This window comes from Pelophylax lessonae (assembly GCF_965119305.1).
Source record: "Pelophylax lessonae genome assembly, chromosome: 3".
In the NCBI taxonomy this organism is placed as follows: domain Eukaryota; kingdom Metazoa; phylum Chordata; class Amphibia; order Anura; family Ranidae; genus Pelophylax; species Pelophylax lessonae.
The window spans coordinates 30,326,606-30,348,250 of NC_138770.1; the positions used below are offsets into that span (position 1 = coordinate 30,326,606).

Below are 21,645 nucleotides of genomic sequence, written 5' to 3' on the forward strand. Positions count from 1 at the left end.
TGGAGTTTTCGCCATTTTGCGAGTGACCAGAAGTATTACAGCTGTCGTTTTACATGTGATCAGAAGTGTTCCGGCAGCCATATCTAAAAAAAAACAAAAAAACGGAAATGCTTCAGAAACCATTTCATTGATGCCATGGCCGTTCAGAGTCACTAATGGCGGAAACTCCACCTCCGGTCCAGAGTCTCCGCACTTCCAGCAGTGTGGCCATCCAAGGGAGATGTTTGGGGGTTCTAAGTAGTTTTCTAGCAAGAAATACTGATACTGTTCGGAGGAAGATGAAGGGAGAACACCCTGAAGGCCAGTCCTGAAAAGTTACCTGTTAGAGCAAATCACCAAAACATCACCAAAAGTACTCAACTGTTTTGCTGCGAGGAACAAATACTCCTACAATCACCGTAACTACGCTAAGTACAAAAATCCCAATATGGTAGGGTGACCAGACGTCCCCAGTTTCCAGGGACAGTCCCCGGAATGAGGACACTGTCCCCGGACCACGAGTGTCCCCGATTCTGTCCCCGGATTCAGGGGCGGTGTACCTATTGCTGACAGTCTAGCAGTGCATTCAGCAGTGTGACCATCCATCCATCCAGCACAGTGTCAGTGAGAGTGAGAGGAGCAGAGCTGTCAAATCGGAGCTCTGATGTCGGGGATGGGCGGGCTGAAATGTGGAGCTCCTCCTCCCTTCCATCCACAGCCAGTCAGCAGGCAGTATAACACTCCTTCCCCCCGCCCCTCTCCAGCCGCCACATTTGACTGGGAGCAGGGCTGAATGAGGGCACCAGAAGGGAGATGCAGAAGGTATGACTACAATTAGAGCAAGCACTGTTACATGTAATGCTGGTCGGCTGCAGTGTCTTCCAGATATCTGTGTGTTCAGGCAGTGTGAGGTTACCCATCATCCTCCTCTCCCCTCACTCCTTACCTTTTTTTATCTCCCTAACCTGACCTGCACATTGCCTGATACACTGATAAGAAGACCCTGCAGCAGCATTCTCCAAAACCAGGGACACATGGCCGTTACCATTCCAGCTTCTGTTCAGCTATTTAGCCGGAGCTCTGTGTGCGCTGCATGGGGTTTTTATGTTTTGTTGGAGGATTTACTGCTGGTTCCGGCTGGAAGCTTCAGAGACCCATTAACTGTTTACTGTCCTCCACTAATCTTGAGCAGGTAACTGTTTGTAAGACAATTTTTATTTGTAATTGGATGTGCTGCTGTCTTCTGTCACTTGGTTGTACTTTGAAAGGAGGATTACTGACTTGATCTTGCAGAGCTGGTTTAAATAGAGTGGAACAGCCCTACGATACCATACACTTTTACACCGGGTTCAGCTGTAAACTCAGTCCCTGACCATCTCTTGATCAATCATGTCCACAGTCTCTGACCATCTCCTGTATCATGTCTGCAGTCTCTGACCATCTCCTGTACCATGTCTGCGGTCTCTGACCATCTCCTGTACCATGTCTGCAGTCTCTGACCATCTCCTGTATCATGTCTGCAGTCTCTGACCATCTCCTGTATCATGTCTGCAGTCTCTGGCCATCTCCTGCACCATGTCTGCAGTCTCTGGCCATCTCCTGCACCATGTCTGCAGTCTCTGGCCATCTCCTGTAATATGTCTGCAGTGTCTGACCATCTCCTGTACGATGTCTTCAGTCTCTAGCCATCTCCTGTACGATGTCTGCAGTCTCTGACCATCTCCTGTACGATGTCTGCAGTCTTTAGCCATCTCCTGTACAATGTCTGCAGTCTTTGGCCATCTCCTGTACCATGTCAGCAGTCTCTGACCATCTCCTGTACGATGTCTTCAGTCTCTAGCCATCTCCTGTACGATGTCTGCAGTCTCTGACCATCTCCTGTACAATGTCTGCAGTCTTTAGCCATCTCCTGTACAATGTCTGCAGTCTCTGGCCATCTCCTGCACCATGTCTGCAGTCTCTGACTCTTTCCTGTACTATGTCTGCAGTCTCTGACCATCTCCTGTACCATGTCTGCAGTCTCTGGCCATCTCCTGTACCATGTCTGCAGTCTCTGGCCATCTCCTGTACCATGTCTGCAGTCTCTGGCCATCTCCTGCACCATGTCTGCAGTCTCTGGCCATCTCCTGTAATATGTCTGCAGTGTCTGACCATCTCCTGTACGATGTCTTCAGTCTCTAGCCATCTCCTGTACAATGTCTGCAGTCTTTGGCCATCTCCTGTACCATGTCAGCAGTCTCTGACTCTTTCCTGTACTATGTCTGCAGTCTCTGACCATCTCCTGCACCATGTCTGCAGTCTCTGGCCATCTCCTGTACCATGTCTGCAGTCTCTAGCTATCTCCTGCACCATGTCTGCAGTCTCTGACCGTCTTCTGTACCATGTCTGCAGTCTCTGGCCATCTCCTGTACCATGTCTGCAGTCTCTGACCGTCTTCTGTACCATGTCTGCAGTCTCTCACCATCTCCTGTAATAATGTGTCTGCAGTCTCTGACCATCTTCTGTACCATGTCTGCAGTCTCTCACCATCTCCTGTAATAATGTGTCTGCAGTCTCTCACCATCTCCTGTAGTGTCTCTCTGGTGTGTGAGTGATGTGAGGTGTATATGTTTTATACAGGCTGTGTGTGAGTGACCTTACACAGACCAACCCACACACAGAAAATAATATGCACACATATACTGACAAAACACACACACACACACACAAGAAAATTACATGTATACTGTCATTACATACAGAAGAAAAAAAATAGGTAATAGTCCTGCCCTCTGCACGTAGCCTCCTCCTGAACCCTGCACGTAGCCTCCTCCTGAACCCTGCATGTAGCCTCCTCATGAACCCTGCACGTAGCCTCCTCCTAAACCCTGCATGGAGCATCCTCCTGAACCCTGCACATAGCCTCCTCCTAAACCCTGCATGTAGCCTCCTCCTGAACCTTGCATGTAGCCTCCTCCTGAACCCTGCACAGAGCATCCTCCTGAACCCTGCACGGAGCATCCTCCTGAACCCTGCAAGTAGCCTCCTCCTGAACCCTGCATGTAGCCTCCTCCTGAACCCTGCACAGATCCTCCTCCTGAACCCTGCACATAGCCTTCTCCTGAACCCTGCACGTAGCCTCCTCTTGAACCCTGCACGTAGCCTCCTCCTAAACCCTGCATGGAGCATCCTCCTTAACCCTGCACATAGCCTCCTCCTAAACCCTGCACGTAGCCTCCTCCTGAACCCTGCACGTAGCCTCCTCCTGAACCCTGCACAGAGCATCCTCCAGAACCCTGCACAGAGCATCCTCCTGAACCCTGCACAAAGCATCCTCCTGAACCCTCCAAGTAGCCTCCTCCTGAACCCTGCACGTTGCCTCCTCCTGAACCCTGCACCCTGCACGTAGCCTCCTCCTGAACCCTAAACCCTTCATGGAGCATCCTCCTGAACCCTGCACGTAGCCTCCTCCTGAACCCTGCACCCTGCACGTAGCCTCCTCCTGCACCCTGCAAGTAGCTTCCTGCTGAACCCTGCATCCTGTACGTAGCCTCCTCCTTAACCCTGCAAGTAGCTTCCTCCTAAACCCGGAACCCTGCACATAGCTTCCTCCTAAACCCTGCATGTAGCCTCCTCCGGAATCCTGAACCCTGCATGGAGCATCCTTCTGAACCCTGCACATAGCTTCCTCCTGAACCCTGCACCCTGCACGTAGCCTCCTCCGGAATCCTGAACCCTGCACGGAGCATCCTCCTGAACCCTGCACGTAGCATCTTCCTGCACCCTGCATGTAGCAGAAGCATACAGGGGGCACACTGACCACCAATATGCAGGGCCACTGGTTACCAGTACACAGGGGACACAACAAATCAAGTAAAACAACGACTATGCAACTAAAAAAATCTCAAAAGCAATAAGAGAATCTTGTTAGCTGGTTCCCTCATCTAACGTGCAACAATAGAAAGCCAAAAATGCAGCACTGCCCTACACTTCATCTATAATATTCTCCAAATGGATTTATAAGTGCAATGGTGACACCTATACATGAATATCCAGTGCAAATCCACCAATGTATTGCAACATAGTAGTGATGGTGTCACCCCCTCTGCAAAAATATTTAGAGAGATTGCAGAGCTTCAATGTGCAAAAAATGGTGAAACCCCCCCACATACAATAATAATAACAGAGATTCTAATCATCCCGTGTATTAGAATATAGGGGTGATGGTGTCACCCTCTCTACAAAAAGTAAGAAATATTGCAGAGCTGCAATGTGCAAATAGTGGTATGACCCCCCGATATATAATCATAATACAATGTACAATTGATGTGCAAATTTTACATTTTATGGGGGGGGGGGGTGTTTCACCACTATTTTCGCATTGCAGCTCTGCAATATTTCTTACCTTTTGCAAAGAGGGTGACACCATTACTCCTGCCCGGGTTGGATGTGAATTTAGCCCCCCCCCCCCTCCAAGTTTTTCCTCTATCTTATCTTCCTAACATTTGGTAGTCCTATCCCAAAAATTCCAAACAGTTTCTTTATTTTCTTTTTTCTATCTCATGGAGGAAATGTGAGAAATAACGTATATATCATACAATCATTCCATAAACACATCCCACATACACCACATATATCATTAGAAGAAAATATGCGTATATAAAATAGTTTACCACTTGCCAGAAAAAAATAAATAAATATGTCCCCGGATTTCATTTTAAAAATCTGGTCACCTTACACTACGAGACGTTTCTCAGGGCTGCAGATTCTCTGAGATCCACAAGGTGGGGATCTTATTTCTACCCAGACAGGAAGTCTCTATGGAAGACAGGAAGTGATGTCAGCTACAGACAGGAAGTTCCATGAGGTAAGAAGTAGTGAGGAGACATTACTGGAAGACATAGCAGAGGAGGTAATAAGTTCTTTCTTTCTTTCTATTTACACCCAGTAACTCCCCCGTCATGTCCGTCCTCTTCCTCCATAGTCACTGTGATGTATTTTATCTCCAGCAGATGATGATACACACATATATTAGGGAAGTCAGGGGAAGGGACACGTGTGGGAGGAAATATTATGAGCTCGGTTTTGGATAGATTGAGTTTGAGGAAGTGATGTGACATCCAGGCTGATATGTCTGTTAGTAAATTAGTTATATGTGAGGAGACTGATGGAATAAGCTGAGGGGTAGAGACATAGATTTGGGTATCATCAGCTTGGAAATGGTATTGGAAGCCATGGAGGCTATAAGCTCACCCAGGCAAAAGGTTTAGATCAGGAATAGGAGTGGTTCAACAAAAGAACCTACGGGGACCCCAACGGAGAAAGGGAGAGGAGGAAGTAAAGTTGTGACGCTGAAGGTGTGGTGGGATAGGTAGGATGAGAACTAGCGAAGAGTACAGTCACAGGGACCAAAGGATTGGAGTTTTTTTTAAGGAGGAGAGGGGGTGGCCTACTGTGTCAAAGGCAGCAGAGAGGTCCAGAAATGGGAGTACAGAATAGTGTCCATTGGATTTAGCGATTAGCTGATGATTTGGGAGTTTAAGGAGAGCAGTTTCTGTAGAGTGTTGAGGATGAAATCGTGATTGAAAGGGATCAAGAAGATAATTTTTAGTGAAATGGGCTCAGTTCGTTGCAGACTAGACATTGAGGAAGTTTGGAGGAAAAGGGGAGCAAGGAGTTGGGGTGTAGGTTGCTCAGATTGGTGGGGTCCAATGAAGGTCTTTTTAAGTATGGGAGCGAGGCCAGGAGAGTGGGAGATATTGAAGATGTGGGTTACAGAGTGTAGGATAGTGTCAGAGGGTGACCGCAATATTTGCAAGGGTACAGGGTCCAGGGGGAAGGTGGTTAGGTGGGTGTTGAAATAAGTATAGCAACCTTGTCTATAGTAGCAGAGTTGAAAAAGGGAAGAGTTGATTGTCCGTGTGAATATAGGGTGATATCTGTACAGCTGAGATCTGATCACAAATTGTATCAATCTTATTTTTGTAGTGATTGTCGATCTCCTGGGCAGTGGATCAGTTAGTGGATGAAGGCAGTCGAGGATGAAGTAGCATTGAAGGTAGAGAAGGGTTTGATGTGGACAGGATGATAAGTTGTTACTGACAGTGATAAAATAGGTCTGCTTGGCATTGAGGAGACAGGAATTGTATTTTTGGAGGGCAGATTTATATTGGTTGAAGTCTTTAGAAGACTTATTCTTACACCTGAGGCGCTCAAGAGATATTTTTTGAGACTTCTGGTGTCATCTGTTTGCCAAGGTTGTAGTGGTCGTGGTCTGATTCTGTTTGTACTGATGGGGGCGAGCTCACCCAGGTTGGAGGACAGAGATCTATTGTAGACAGAAGTGGTTAGATTGGGGCAGGGCATGGGTGAGATTTTGTCAGAGGTGGTCAGTAGCAGAGAAGAGAAGGGTTCAGGTGGGTTAGTTGGTGAAGGTTTCTATGGGTAACTGTTGGGTAGTTGGAGGGAGAGGAGGTGAAGGTCTGGGAGATTATGAAACTAATATTGTGGTGATCAGAGAGGGAAAAGGGATTGTTGGAGAGGTTGCACCTAGTGCATAGGTAGGAGAATGCATAGTCAAGGGTGTTGCCATCAGAGTGGAAGTGTGAATCTGTTGCTTCAGGTCAAAAGAGGAGGTTAGACTGAAAAGTTTAGAAGTAGCAGGAGTGTTAGTTTTAACAGTGATGTTGAAGTCACAGAGAATGATTTTGGGAATTTCAGAAGAGGGAAAGTAGGGTAGCCAGTCATCAAGAAAGGTTGATATGGGTCCAGGTGGCAGATAGATCACAGCAATTCTAAAAGAAACTGAAGAAAATTGATAACTACAATGTGCCTCAAATGAAGAAAGTGACAGAGAGGCAGGTGGGGAAGTACCTGAAAGATGATATGTGGGGCTAGAAAAAATCCTACTCCACCTCCCTTCCATCCACAGGGTCTGGGGAAGTGAGTCCAGAGAAAGCCATTATGGGAGAGGGAAGCAGAAGCAGCAGTGTCGGATTCATGAAGCCAGGTTTCAGTAACAGCAAGTAGTTAGTGATAAAGAGGTAATGGACAGAAGCTAGTTTACTACAGACAGAGCAGGCATTCCAAAGGACACAAGAGAAGAGGGGGCTAGTTTTGGGAAGAAGAGGGTTAGAAACGAAATTGTGTGGATTGCCGCTGTTGCCAGAGGCCATGGGGTGATGGGAGATTTGGGTACAGTTAATCGATGGAGGTCCAGGCTTTAGGGTTTAATCTCTAGAGGTTGGGAGAAGCAGAAGGGTGAGGGAGGTAATATGGGATTGCAATTTATATGAAGGGACATACATAAGGGTTCTGGAGGTTTTATTAGCATGTGGGTTTAGAATTAGCAGGTGAGTGCAGTAATAGGGAGAGGACAGAAGTGAGGGTGATCTATACAGGCTGCAGGATGGAGAAGAGGGGTGAAGAAAGAGAGATTAAGGAGTGAGGACACAACTGTCAGAAGGATTGGTAGAAAGCGCATGTTACAGGAAGGAAGGAGAGCTTAATGGGGAAACAAGGTCACTGCAGTCAGTTTGGTATTTTTTCAAAGTAGTTTGCTGTGTATTCTCGCTTTGTGCAATCGCTGAAGTGTAGAGCCGAAGTGCGCCCACTTAAATAAAGAACCCACTTATAGAAAGATGTGTGCTCCCCAGCTATATATAGTGTGGAAACCTACAGGGCTAAAACATTTCCTTAATTTTGGTGATGTCACCTTTTTCAGCAATGACCTTATCTCATCAGTCTATTATAGAATTACTACATCTATACTAACAATGTCACGCTTAATGTAGGTGGTCAGACACTATAGCTGACTTCTGTGTTCTTCGCCTATAGCAGCCTCTTTCCCATAAGGCAAGCAGGCCTACTAGTACTCAGTTTCCCCCAGGACTTCTACACAATACTATGGTGCCTGACCACCACATTAGGGCAGGAACGAACTGAGCACAGCAACCAGGTACTTGCGGTTGGTAGATAGGCAGGGTGGTTCAATTACAGTCCAGTTACAAGGCAGGCAAGGTTCAGAATAGTCAGGGTCAAATGTGTAGTTAAAAGGCAGGCAGACTTCAGAGAGTAGTCAATATCCGAACCAAGGCCTTCAACAAGGGAATCCAAACAGCAAAGCAGGGCAGACAAACAGACAACTTGGAGCACGTGTTACAATCACAATATCACAAGCATGAGACTGCAGGCTTGGCTGGCTTCAAACAGGTTTGGTCTCCACCCAGAGACTTACCACATCAATCACCTTGCAGGTGGACAGACAGAATGCATCACAGTCAAAACCAGGATGCTGGAATGAGGAGCAAGAGCACATCTGTCAGGAACCATAAACCAGGCAGAGACAGAAAATGCAGTTAAAATCACACCTTTAATGTAATAGCAAATATAACACAGAATAGGAATGTAGTCAAAAACAGAAGCCAGGGTTTGGAAGCAAGAGTGGGTAATCAGAAAAGCCAGGATCTATCAGGGTCAGATAATCCTATGACACAGAGGCGTAACTGGAACATTCGGGGCCCCAGTGCAAGAAACCACAAAGGGTCCCCCTGAGCCCCGACTAAGGCCCTTCCCACTTTTCCCGGGGCTGGAGGGCAGCAGGACCTGGATAGGAGGGCAGCAGGGGTGACACATAGAGGAAAATAATCCCCTCCATTTTCCTCCTGCAGCCGCTGAATGCCTATGGGAGGGAGAGGAGGAGAACTTGGCTTTTAGCAGCTGCAGGAGAAAAATGGAGGAGATTTGTTCCTCTATATGCCCCCTCCCCCCTTATCCAGGTGTACAGGGGAAACACAGGGGCCATTGCAATTGGGACCCCCTTTAGTTACGACCCTGGGATGAGTGGCAGAGGTGGTGGTGGGGGAATGGGATGATTGACAGCTGTGGTGGAGGGGGGGATGGAATGGGATAAGTGGCAGTGGTGTTGTGATGGGATGAGAGGCAGCAATGGTGGAGGGGATGGGATGAGTGGCAGTGGTGGGGGGGATAGAATGAGTGGCAGGGGTGGTGGTGGGATGGGATGGAATGAGATAAGTGGTGGTGGTTGGGGGAGTGGAATGGGATTGGATCAGTGGCAGCAGTGGTGTGTGTGGGGGAGGGGGGAATCATTGGCAGTGCTGATATTGAGGGATGGGATCAGTGTCACTCCCTTGCAGATCACTCGGTCCCTCCTCCTTGCTAGGTCTCTGTGTATCTTCGGCTTTCTTCCTATGTCTCCAGTAACTCCTATTCCATCATGGGGTCTCCTCACACGGTGGAGAGCTCTTCCCCCTTCACTCTACTGGCCCAGCCCGGGTCAGCTGATTTTCTCTTTCAGTCTACTGACATTGTATCTCCCTACCCTACTGAACTCAATGGGCGGGCAGAGAGGATGGGCGGGGCCTGTGTGTCTGTGAGTACCCGTGACTGCAGGTGGAGAGGATGGATGGGCGGGGACTGTGTGCCTGTGAGAGTGCACATTAATGACCAGTGTACTATCTCCCGAGCAGCAACGAGCCCCCCTACAGTGGCAGAACTCCAGGACCCCTTCCCAAGTGCGACTGCTGCAACCCTGGTAGTTCCCCCATTGCTATGACATGACACTGAGCACACAGCTCCTCCTCCTAATGTCCCTCCAATCAGAGTCAGAGAATCCTATTACATCACACTGACCTCACAGCTCTTGCTTCCAATATCCCTCTATCCGACTCTTTATTTCTGGTGCTCTTAGGATGTGGGCTGAACCCCAGGCCTCCTTACTTTCAAAGTAGGGCTGTTGGACCTGCATTGTATGTAATATCAGAAACCTCAGCATGAAGTGGGGTTTAAATAAAAAAAGAGACCTGACCAGTGAGGTGAGGAGGATTCTGGGAATGTCATTTGATTTTACTATTTGTGTTCAAATCTAGAGTTTTCCTCCTGTGAAGTCTGGAGATCATATGACCATCACATTGCCTCCACCTCCTTCCCTGATAGAATAGAGAGATAAAAAGAAGATTTGAGAAGTCACCAGAGAGACCATTGAGTTGCTGACAGGAGAGGTGAGCGGTGCTGGGAAGGACGTCATGATGGAGAATCCGCCGCCCCTCACATCATCGGGTAAGAGGAGACTTTAAGAGCAGCACAGAGGCTCCACCTAGATCCCCTTCATCTGATAAACACATAGAAACAATGTATTCAGTCAGTGTGTGTGTTTCCTACAGATGGATCCAGTAATGGGAGCCCACCAGAGAGATGTCCCCGTCCTCTGTATTCCCGGGATTCCACACAGGAAGGTCACACCATCCCTCACCATCATCAGGTAGATGAGGAACAATCACTGATAGTATCATTAGGATCTGTACATTATCTGCATTACTACAATTGATTTCATTTTTATTATATATTCAGAGTGGAAACCTGAGACATTCTAAAGTTGAGGTTAAAGAAGAGATAAAAGAGGAGGATGATGAGGATGGGGTGATTGAGGAGTCGGAGTATCTAAAAGAACACAAAGATCTGTATCAGGACACCATGGAGGAGTCCTCCAGCTACAGAAACCCACCAGAGAGATGTCCCCGTCCTCTGTATTCCCGGGATTCCACACAGGAAGGTCACACCATCCCTCAATGTTACAAGGTTGGTGGGTTGGAGTATCTAGAACATGGACTTCTGGAGAGGATGTGTTTTTTTTATAGTGTGTGTGTGTGTGTGTGTGTGTGTGTGTGTGTGTGTGTGTGTGTGTGTGTGTGTGTGTGTGTATATATGTAACACTGACCCCCGAAGAGGCTGCTGGTTTGATCTGGGCCTGCACTCTACCAATAAACCCCACTAACTTGGCTCAATCCCCTTAGCACAGCTGTGATGCAATGCAATACAATACATTGTAAGATAGTACAAAATACCTGTATTGTCACTCCAGGATAAGACAACAGCACAATGGGTTTCAATATAAACAATTACAAAGAAGCAGTATACATATATATATATATACATGTCTATACCTGGGGAGCTCCCCCTACTTTATAAGCTATGTGTGAGATCTCACTTTTTGAGTACTTAGTCCTGGATCTTCTTTTCTTCGCTAGCTAAAGTGGCTCCTTGTGATTTGTAATCCAGTTTTGGTGAGTTAAATTGAAGTGAAAATGCTTCTGGTGTAGCTGTAACAACTATTTTAACATTTCTTGCGGCATCAGGGTAGATAGGCCTCAAACCTTCTCAGTATCAGTTACTCTGCTCCTTTGTGAAACTATCATTTCCAGTGAGGCCTGTATATGAGTCTTAACTGCATGTGAGATGTAACAAACTGTGGGCCGTGACCCGCTCACCCACTGGATAGAGGCTCCGTGTGGTGACTTTCATCCAGTGACTGAAACTTGCTTCTCCGTCAGCTGGGCCAATCGCTCCATTCAGCCCCACTGGGTGGATCCCGTCCTACGATGCTCAGATGAGTGTCTCTGGGTCCCTGCAATCTGGCCACCGTCTCCCCACATGTCCTCTCAGGCAGGCCACACGATTCCAAGAGACCCAAAATGGCTGCTCCGGCTCCTTTTATCCCCTACCCAGCATGCCCTGCACAAGAAGGTGTTCATGGGTAGGTCACCAACCCTCCCAAAACCAACAGTCACTTCCTGTCTAGTCTTTTGTGCTTCATTCAGGAAAAAACATATCTGCATTACCAGTATTTGGTCACCAGATGGCTCCAAATACTCAAACATAGTAATGTCCATAGACGTTTTGTTAAACTATACAAACACACATCAGCATGGGAGAATATCAGTGCTACATATACACACATATATATCTATCCCAATATTAAAGCTTATATCTTCCAGATGATATTTTCTCTCATTTTCTTGATTTAGAGTGGAGATCCAATCGATATAGAATTTGAGGTTAAAGCAGAAGAAGAAGAGATGTATGTGAGGGATAATCAGCAGTCTATGGAGGAGGATGGAATAACGGGGACATTTATAGAGGAGGACACTCCTACAGAGATCAGTACAGGTGGGCCATTAACACTAAATACATTCCTCCACCCATACTGCTCGCTGATTGGTCCAGAGTAGGGCGGGGACTGGGTGATATCAGCCTGTACTCCCCTGGTCACTTTCCTGAGCTGTGTTCCCCATCCTGTATTTCTCGTGGATAATCTTCCTTCTCTGTGCTGCAGACACAATTTATGTCTCTAGACTGGATTTATAGAGATTCTGGGGTTCAGCTGGCAGCAAAATGTTGATTTTTACCATAGACGTTGCTTGATCTAGACACCTGGGGTATGTACCTTGGTTCTTCGGCCCCAGGCCCGGGTCTAGCAAGATCTGACAGAACAATTTTCCCGGGGTTACTTGCTCTGTTATTTGCTGGCTGTGCCGGGTGGAGAGATATGTCTGTATAGTCTCACACCCAAGTCACTGAGTGCAGTCTCAGGAGATGGGAGGCAGCAGTGTGGGACATCTGCAACTGATTACTGAACACAAATATTAGGAGTCCTGACCCCTGCACTAAATACTCTATGTTGTACATTACATACTCCTGACCCCTGCACTATATACTCTTATGTTGTACATTACATACTCCTGACCCCTGCACTATATACTCTATGTTGTACATTACATACTCCTGACCCCTGCACTATATACTCTATGTTGTACATTACATAGTCCTGACTTCTGCTCTCTCCCCTCCACCCACTGCTATATACACACATAATATGGATTCTCTTTTGTTACTCCCATTTCCTACCAGCTGGACATTTTATATCTGATGATTTGATTGGAGGACAGACTTTTACATGGTGATAATAATGTGAGATCATCCTCAGACTTTGGAACCTTAAACAGAAAGTGATAATGAGGGAGGAGTCAGAAACCCAATGATGGTGGTCTTCAGGATCAGTCCAGTCTTCATCTTGTAAAAAAAATTTGTGCTAATCACTAATGCAACTGTTCATAGGATAATAATGTGAATTTGTGGTGATATATCTAATTAATATTAACCTAAAATCTATTATAATGTGTGAGAAGAAGATAAATACATTCATTGGATATGTGGTGTGTATATATATATATATATATATATATATATATATAAATAAATAGATGAGCAGCTTGTCAAAAAAACAAAGAATTGCTCAATAAATGTGCAAAAGGGTTAAGGACCGCACTCATAGGTCTTGAATAACCATACATTAAGTGATCAAATTCATCAATAAGTTATAATAAACCTCCTTAGAATACCATAATCCAAATAGGACAAAAAAAATTACTGTGAAAAAGTGGGTATAGCCCAGTTCATGTGTGATAGAAAAAGCACTTATCCTTCTCCTTTAAGTTGTGTTCAACCAACCCGTGCTTTAGGAGATATATGTAGCCTCCCCCAAACTCCTCCACCAGAGTCCATATACACACACTGCTTACCAGATGGATTTGACCCCTATTATAGGCAGTCCAATCAGGCACCACATACACAGAGATCGGTTCCCCTTGGTATTCCCCTCAACAGGTCCATATACACATGCCAGCAGTCAGACAATCGATTGCAGATGGGAGAGATAAAAGAACTTCTCATGGTGTAGAATTTTAAAAGTGGCAATTTTATTGAAACCAATGACCCCTGAGGACATCAGTTATGTGCTGGCGAAACGCGTTGGGACTAGGGAACGCCATAAGTCACTAATGGTTACTTGGAACACAGGTGGAATGTGGAATGGCGTCCCCTGCTTAGAAATATTTTTTTCCAGCTGAGCTAGCCGGATGATTGTGGACATTTTAAACTGTAAGTCTACATATGTTTCAATAAAATTGACACTTTTAATATACTACACCATGAGATTTTCTTTTATCTCTCTCATCTGCAATTGATTGTCTGACTGCTGGCATATGTATATGGACCTGCTGAGGGGAATCCCAAGGAGAATCGATCTCTGTGTATTTGGTGCCTGATTTGACTGCTTGTAATGGGGGTCAAATCCATCTGGTAAGCAGTGTGTGCATAAGGACTCTGGTGGAGGAGTTAGGGGGAGGCTAAATATATCTCCTTAAGCACGAGTGGTTGAACACAACTTAAAGGAGAAGGATAAGTGCTTTTTCTATCACACATGAACTGGGCTATACCCACTTTTTCACAATAATTTTTTGTCCTATTTTGATTGTGGTATTCTAAGGAGGTTTATTATCACTTATGGATTAATTTGATCACTTAACATATGGTTATTCACGATTGATGAGCGCGGTCTTTAACCCTTTGCACAGTCTTCATCTTGGTTGTTCTCCCCCAATCCTCACTCTCTGACCTCTGGTGGGTCTCAGCCCCACTGTTATTCATGACTAAATCATGGACTAAATAAGGAAGTGCAGGACTTCTTGTGTTGGGAAGATGGTAATGAGTGATAGAGGGGGAGGGGACACTCGTCCTATAATCCCCTCATCACTGTCACTCCTATAAAAGACAGTTCTCGTTGTTTCCTCACTCTCTGACTAAGGTCCATGAATAAAGTAATTAACTGGTAGGAGATCAGAGGAACCATTTACTAGTTACCTTGAGGGGGGGAATTGTAAGATCCTCAGAGACAAAGCTGTCTGATGTGGGCGGAGTCCTGGTTTAGGATGTCTGCTGATGTCTAGTAATAATCTTTTTATTTCTATTTTAGTAGATGGACGAGAGATGAGGAAAACCTCAGAGGATTGTCTCATTTTGTCTCCAGACTGTAAAGTAGAAGATGCGGACATCACACAGTATAGTCCAGGAGAAAACCCGGCTACCTCAAATGTCCATCCGGCACCACACAGTGTAGATGGACCATCATATTCCTTTTATCCTGAGGAACCTCAGACTGTGAGGGACGGTGCCAGACCATCATATTCCTCTTATCCTGAGGAACCTCAGACTGTAAGGGACAGTGCCGGACCATCGTATTCCTCTTATCCTGAGGAACCTCAGACTGTGAGGGACAGTGCCGGACCATCGTATTCCTCTTATCCTGAGGAACCTCAGACTGTGAGGGACGGTGCCAGACCATCGTATTCCTCCTATCTTGAGGAACCTCAGACTGTGAGGGGTAGCGTCGGACCATCGTATTCCTCTTATCCTGAGGAACCTCAGACTGTGAGGGACAGTGCCATCCTTAAAACAGATAAGAGGTTCTCCTGTACTGAGTGCAAAAAGTTTTTCTGTTCTAAATCGAAACTTAATAGGCATAAAAGATCTCACACCGGTGAGAAGCCGTATTCCTGTCCAGAGTGCGGGAAATGTTTTTCAGAGAAGTCCACTCTTACCACGCATCAGAGATCGCACACTGGTGTGAAGCCGTATTCCTGTCCAGAGTGCGGGAAATGTTTTTCAGTTAAGTCCAATCTTTCCAAGCATCAGAGATCGCACACTGGTGTGAAGCCATATTCCTGTCCTGAGTGTGGGAAATGTTTTTCACAGAAGATTGCTCTTGCCACACATCAAAGATTGCACACGGGTGAGAAGCCGTATTCCTGTCCTGAGTGTGGGAAATGTTTTACAGAGAAGTCCACTCTTTCCAGGCATCAGAGATTGCACACTGGTGAGAAGCCGTATTCCTGTCCTGAGTGCGGGAAATGTTTTTCACAGAAGTCCAATCTTTACATTCATCAGAGATCGCACACGGGTGAGAAGCACACGGGTGAGAAGCACACGGGGAAGAAGCCATATTCCTGTCCTGAGTGTGGGAAATGTTTTTTACGCAAGTCATATCTTTCCACACATCAGAGATTGCACACTGGTGAGAAACCATATTCCTGTCCGGAGTGCTTGAAATGTTTTTCAGCAAAGTCCAATCTTTACAAGCATCAGAGATTGCACACTGGTGAGAAGCCGTATTCCTGTCCTGAGTGTGGGAAATGTTTTTCTTCCAAGTCCAATCTTTACATGCATCAGAGATTGCACACTGGTGAGAAGCCGTATTCCTGTCCTGAGTGCGGGAAATGTTTTTCAGATAAATCCACTATTTCCAAGCATCAGAGATTGCACACGGGTGAGAGACCGCATTCCTGTTCTGAGTGTGGGAAAAGTTTTTCACGCAAGTCATCTCTTTCCACACATCAGAGATTTCACACGGGTGAGAAGCCATATTCCTGTCCTGAGTGTGGGAAATGTTTTTCAGCGAAATCCAGTCTTTTCATGCATCAGAGATTTCACAGGGGGGAAAAGCCACATTCCTGTTCTGAGTGTGGGAAATGTTTTTCAAGCAAGTCAAATCTTTCCACACATCAGAGATCTCACACAGGGGAGAAGCCATATTCCTGTCCTGAGTGTGGGAAATTGTTTTCACAGAAGTCCCATCTTTACACACATCAGAGATCTCACACAGGGGAGAAGCCGTATTCCTGTCCTGAGTGTGGGAAATGTTTTTCACAGAAGTCCACTCTTTCCACACATCAGAGATCTCACACAGGAGAGAAGCCACTTTCCTGTCCTGAGTGAGGGAAATATTCCTCACTGAAGGCCTGTCTTCCTGTACATCAGGGGTGCCACACAACCCTGGAGGTGTATTAGTGCCTTGAGTGCGGGAAATGTCTTCTATATGAATGTGATTGGACATGTGGGGAAGCACACCCTGATATACACCTCATATATACTCCATGGCTGATCTTCATCATGTAAGAAACCCTTCATAAGGAGATCAGAGATCACCAAAGACATGGATGAAGTGTTGTCCCGTGTTGGCCATTGATAGCAGGAGAAAAATAAAAATGGAGTCATTACCTTTCATTGGCTGAGTGCATTTTGTGTGGGAAGATTTCACAAACACTTACAGATATAGCTGTTATAAATGTGTTGATGAAATGTGACCCGCATTCCCCCAGTCATGGTGAATTGGGATTTCCTATAATGGTCAGTTCCATCTAGTGCCCATAATGTGCTTTCCTGACAGATGTCCATGGTAGCATACGTTTGGGTAGCCCCGTCCTCGTTCCTCCCCATAAGACCCCACCCCCATAAATGTTCAGGATAAGCCAAAGGCTGCGTTGCTTTTTTGTCCTTCTCCCTTATAGGACCATTTTTGTATGAAGTTTTCCTACCTATTGGAAGTATTGGTGGGCGGGTCTATTGCTGAGCAGCTGTGCAGATGTCAGGAGCTTCCTTTGGTATCCAGAAGTCTTCCAGGATGTCCCGAGTGGTCATTGAGTCCCCAGCTATCAGCGGGGTGGTGTTATGACATACATATGTAGAGGATCCATGCCTGGAGAGTGGGCCCTGCCATCGGCGGCCATTTGCATTGGCTGGGCACCCAGCTGTTAGCGGGTGGCCATTAAGTGTTAGACACGTGAAATTCGTACAAATTTTTGGTTATTCCTAGATTCGGATGTATCCAAATCTCCAAATGAAATTGTAATGAATTTTGTTGAAATCTGTTAAAAATTTTTTAGTTTATTCAAGAAAATATATAAAGAACTCTGTGAGCAACCTCTCTAAATAAACAAATAAATGCTGCAAACACTTCACTTCTCATATAAGTGCGAAAAAATCTTAATAAATAAAAAAATAAATAAAAATAGTGTTGCGCAAATCTTGACCATAAAAATATCTATAATATCAATAAATAATTCCAGATGAAAAATATATATGTGAATAAATAAACAAAGTGATCAGTGTATCCGAAATAATAAATAATGATAAATAACCAATATAAATATATATGCGTAAAAGAATCAATAAACCTTCAAACATGTATTTTTAAAATTATTAGTGAAAAATGTGCAAAATAATGTGCAAATAGAAAACCAATATATTAATAATAAAGTGCAAAGTGTAGCAATATTGATGATAAAGTGCACAGTGTAGCAATATCGATTAAATCCAGTCCATAAAACAGTCCAAACAATGTGTTGGCGGTGAACAAAAAATTCCAGACAAAGTGCTTGAGCCACCTCAGAGTGGCTGGTGTATCCCAAGCAGTGAGTGACCGGAGTGTCACAGCTCAGCAACCACTGTGCACCCCCCTGAGAGTGGGTGCTCACTTTATTGAAGATGTGTTAAAGCATATATGCAGGGGATCCTACACAGGTATATCAGAATGGCTCTACTCCGACAGCAGTAATCCAACCAGTGTGTTAACTCCACAGATCCAACGTTATATGCAAATCAAAGCAAAACTGACAATAGTGCTGAAATCCTTTAAAATACTTTTATTCAAATAAAGCAATTGCACTCACATGTAAAGGTGCATACCATGCACCCTTAAAATAGCAATTCGTACAAATAGTGTACCGAAGAAGATGCTGTGGTGGTATAGTGGGAGACACCGTAGCTGACTGACCCGTCCGTGCGGCAGCCCGACAGTCTCGTAACCAAATCTGAAGCGTTCCGTCCGTCCTTGCCCCTCCCCTACGTGTGACGACACAAGGGACCACGTGTCTTCATCAGGGGAATTTGATTGGACGGTGCAATGCTTGATGATTTTTATAGGAAAGGCGGACGCCATTTTTATGTAGCCCCAAAAAACAGACACACGTTTTATATAGATGACAATTCTAGTTACCAAATGCTGAATGAAAAATAATAAAGGACGGACAGGAACTAACTGTTGACCGGTATCCCCCTCACTACCACTCAGGCAAAAAAAGGAAAAGGATTGTAAAATGCAAATTATAACATACAATTCCCAACAAATATTAATGGATAACAAAATAATGTCTTATACATAACCTAATGGGTTTCCATAAACGGTATAAAATCAATAATAGATGAGACAAAATTAAAAGGCAGATATGCAATAAAATATAAAAAATAAAAATCCATTTATCACTATTATTTTAACAAATCTTAATTATTCTATCCTTATGGGGCTACATTTTAGTACCCTTGTGGATGCAGAGGGTATACATACCACGGAAGCCAAAGTTGATGCTTTAGTAAAAGCTCCAGCCCCAACCAACGTCCAACAGCTGCGATCATACCTGGGTTTGCTGAACTATTACCACAAATTCCTGCCAGATCTAGCACACACTTTGTTTCCGTTGAACAAGCTTTTGGAGAAACACTCCAGATGGAACTGGTCGGCTGCATGCCAACGTGCTTTTGAAGTTTCTAAGCGAAAGCTGTTGGCGTCACGCATGCTCGTGCACTATGACCTCCAAAGGCCTCTCACCTTGGTTTGTGATGCCTCACCCTATGGTCTAGGGCAGTGATGGCGAACCTATGGCACACGTGCCACAGCTGGCACGCAGAGCTCTCTCTGCCGGCACGCAGGAGGAAAATTGACCAACCAGGCATCCATCCATACAAGCTGCACTCCCCATCTAACTACATCTCCCACAAGTCTAGGGCAGGGAGTGACGTGCCCGTGGTGGGCGTGGAGGCAGGGGGTGAGGTGTCCGGGGCGGGCATGAAGAAGAAGAGGCGGCTCCTGCGCAGCTCTGAGGCCAGTAGTGAAGTGCGGCAGAAAAGAGCTGCTGAGCGGTTGGAAGACACAAGCAGACACTGATGCCAGGTGAGCTTTTGTGAACATAATGTGTAATCGTTATGTATAATGTGTCCCTTGGGAGGGTTAAAGCTGCTTGATGGGAATGTGGAGGTAAATGCACTGCCCAAAAAATGTATAATTAATGACTGCAGTAGATGTGTAAGGTGGAGGGAATCTGATCCAATGTTCTATCTATGCACAGTAAAAAAGTGAATGCAAAATAATTAATACCACAATGAAAAGAACGGGTCAAGGTGCTCCCCTCACTTCCTGGTGACCGAAGCCATGCAGATCTGTACCACCTACTCCTTCCCCTTTGTCTGGCCTCCTGTGTGTGCCAAGGATCCTCCAGCTTTTTTGACCAAGTCTCTAATCACAGACCACACAAGGCTCAAATGTAAAAAAAATGTGGTGCATGGTCACAGTCACAGAAAACCAAAGGGGTTAATCTGGATCCTTAGCACATGGCCAGGATGGCCGTACAGAAAGGTCACTACATGTTTGTTTAATTTGGGGGGGTGGACACTGAGCCTTCCCTTAGCCCCCGTTCACATGCAGGCGACGCTACCTCGCACCGCGACCTCGGAGCGGCCGCCACAGACTTCATAGCATTGAAGTCTATGGCGGTCGCCTCCTGGTCGCCCCAAAGAAGCTCCGGACCCTTTTTCTAGGTAGGAGCGACTTGTGTCGCTCCTATTAGAACGGGTCCGCAGCTTCCCTATGGGAGGCGACCTGTGAGGCGACCAGGTCGCCTTAGTGTGAACGGGGGCTTAAACTCCTTTCTGTGTGGCCTCCTGTGTGGGTACCTTCATCCTGGCCATGTGCTAAGAATCCAGATTAACCCTTTGGTTTTCTGTGACCATGCACTACATTTTTTTTTACATTTGGGGGTGGACACTGAGCCTTGTGTGGTCTGTGATTACTTGGTCAAAAAGCTGTGGCTTTTGTTTATTAAAAAAATAAAATTACATTGCTTTTGCACATTATGATGGAATTAATGTACACTTCCATTTTTACATTGCGGAATGTCAGGAACCTTGAGATTTTTAATGTGGATACTTCTAGTACCAATATGCAAATACCATCATCCCCACCTCTAACCCCTCCTAATGTCTGTTAATGTATGCAGAGAGCAAAGGTGTCTTTCACATGAATACTAGCATTACAAAACAAAAAAATGTACATGTTTTTTTTATAACTAAAAACCTCGATATTCAGGTTTAATTGCAGTGTTGGCACTTTGAAATAAAAAAGTTGGTTTTCCGTTGCAGTTTGGGCACCTGGGCTCAAAAAGGGTCGCCATCACTAGGGGTTGTGCTATCTCACGTTTTACCAGGTGGGTCAGAGAAATCAGTGGCATTCGCCTCCAAGTCCTTGACAAAAGCAGAAAGCAATTACTCTCACATTGACAAAGAGGCTCTGGAGCTCATATGGGCAATTAAGAAGTTTCATCTTTACCTGTATGGTAGGGAATTCACCATACTGACTGATCATAAACCACTCCTTCAGATCTTTAGCCCTGACAAAGGCATCTCCCAAACGACTGCAGCCCGTCTTCAACGCTCTTCCCTATTCTTGGGAGCATATAGCTACAAAATCCAGCATCGTAGCCATGATGCCAATGCTAATGCGGACTCCATGTCCCGTCTGACAAGGACATTAACAGATTCTTCTCCACCAATCAAGAGTTGTCGTTATACCAGCCTGTCCTTTCTGTCTTCTAAGGAGGTAGCAGCCCATACAGCCAAGGATACCTTTTCTTAAGACAATACTCTCCTGGGTACGGTACGGTTGGCCTGCAACTGTCACACAGGATTATGAACCTTACTTCTGTAGGCGTCTGAAATTAACTGTGGCTGGCAACTGTGTTTTATGGGGAGACCGGGTGATCGTTCCACAGACCCTCCGGAGACACATTCTGGACTTGCTACATACTGGTCATCCCGGGGGCACACATATGAAACAAAAGGCCCGAGGCTATTTGTGGTGGCCGAACCTAGACTCAGATATCACGACATATGTGAATGCGTGTGCTGGATGTGCACAAACTGCAAGAGACCCTCCTCGAGGGTGCGTCCAGCCCTGGACTTGGCCCACGGTTCCCTGGTTTCGCCTACACTTGGACTTTGCAGGCCCGATCAGAGGACACACCTTTTTGATCATTATTGATGCTCATTCAAAGTGGCCTGAGGTCATTCCTGTTACCCAGCCGATGACTAAGGCGATGATTTCTATACTGTTAAATCTCGCTGCTACGTTTGGATACCCCAGAGAAATTGTCACAGACAACGGTGCAC

The 21,645-nt window shown here is 45.6% G+C and overlaps 6 protein-coding genes across 6 annotated transcripts in view; 3 read left to right on the plus strand and 3 right to left on the minus strand.

Moving 5' to 3' along the window:
• The window catches only part of LOC309550684 (uncharacterized protein), a 1,024,308-nt gene that overhangs the window by 359,381 nt on the left and 643,282 nt on the right, over positions 1-21,645 (plus strand). The window contains exon 5 of the mRNA XM_082251019.1: positions 15,710-16,301. Coding sequence (XP_082107145.1) covers positions 15,710-16,301 — 592 coding nt within the window. The remainder of the gene's footprint in view (positions 1-15,709; positions 16,302-21,645) is intronic.
• The window catches only part of LOC309550755 (uncharacterized protein), a 318,095-nt gene that overhangs the window by 115,632 nt on the left and 180,818 nt on the right, over positions 1-21,645 (minus strand). The window lies entirely within an intron of this gene.
• The window catches only part of LOC309550736 (uncharacterized protein), an 851,482-nt gene that overhangs the window by 42,489 nt on the left and 787,348 nt on the right, over positions 1-21,645 (minus strand). The window lies entirely within an intron of this gene.
• LOC309550715 (uncharacterized protein) overlaps positions 1-21,645 on the plus strand; it is a 523,380-nt gene that overhangs the window by 24,451 nt on the left and 477,284 nt on the right. The gene's annotated exons all lie outside the window — the stretch shown is intronic.
• LOC309549872 (uncharacterized protein) lies at positions 13,874-15,697 on the plus strand (the record flags this gene model as incomplete). The annotated part of the gene is made up of 3 exons (XM_082250367.1): positions 13,874-13,893; positions 15,111-15,605; positions 15,691-15,697. The coding sequence occupies 3 exons, from the start codon at positions 13,874-13,876 to the stop codon at positions 15,695-15,697; spliced, it is 522 nt and encodes a 173-aa protein (XP_082106493.1).
• Positions 20,699-21,645, minus strand: part of LOC309549873 (uncharacterized protein) — a gene marked incomplete at both ends in the record, with an annotated part of 66,123 nt that continues 65,176 nt past the window's right edge. The window contains one exon of the mRNA XM_082250368.1: positions 20,699-20,721. Coding sequence (XP_082106494.1) covers positions 20,699-20,721 — 23 coding nt within the window. The remainder of the gene's footprint in view (positions 20,722-21,645) is intronic.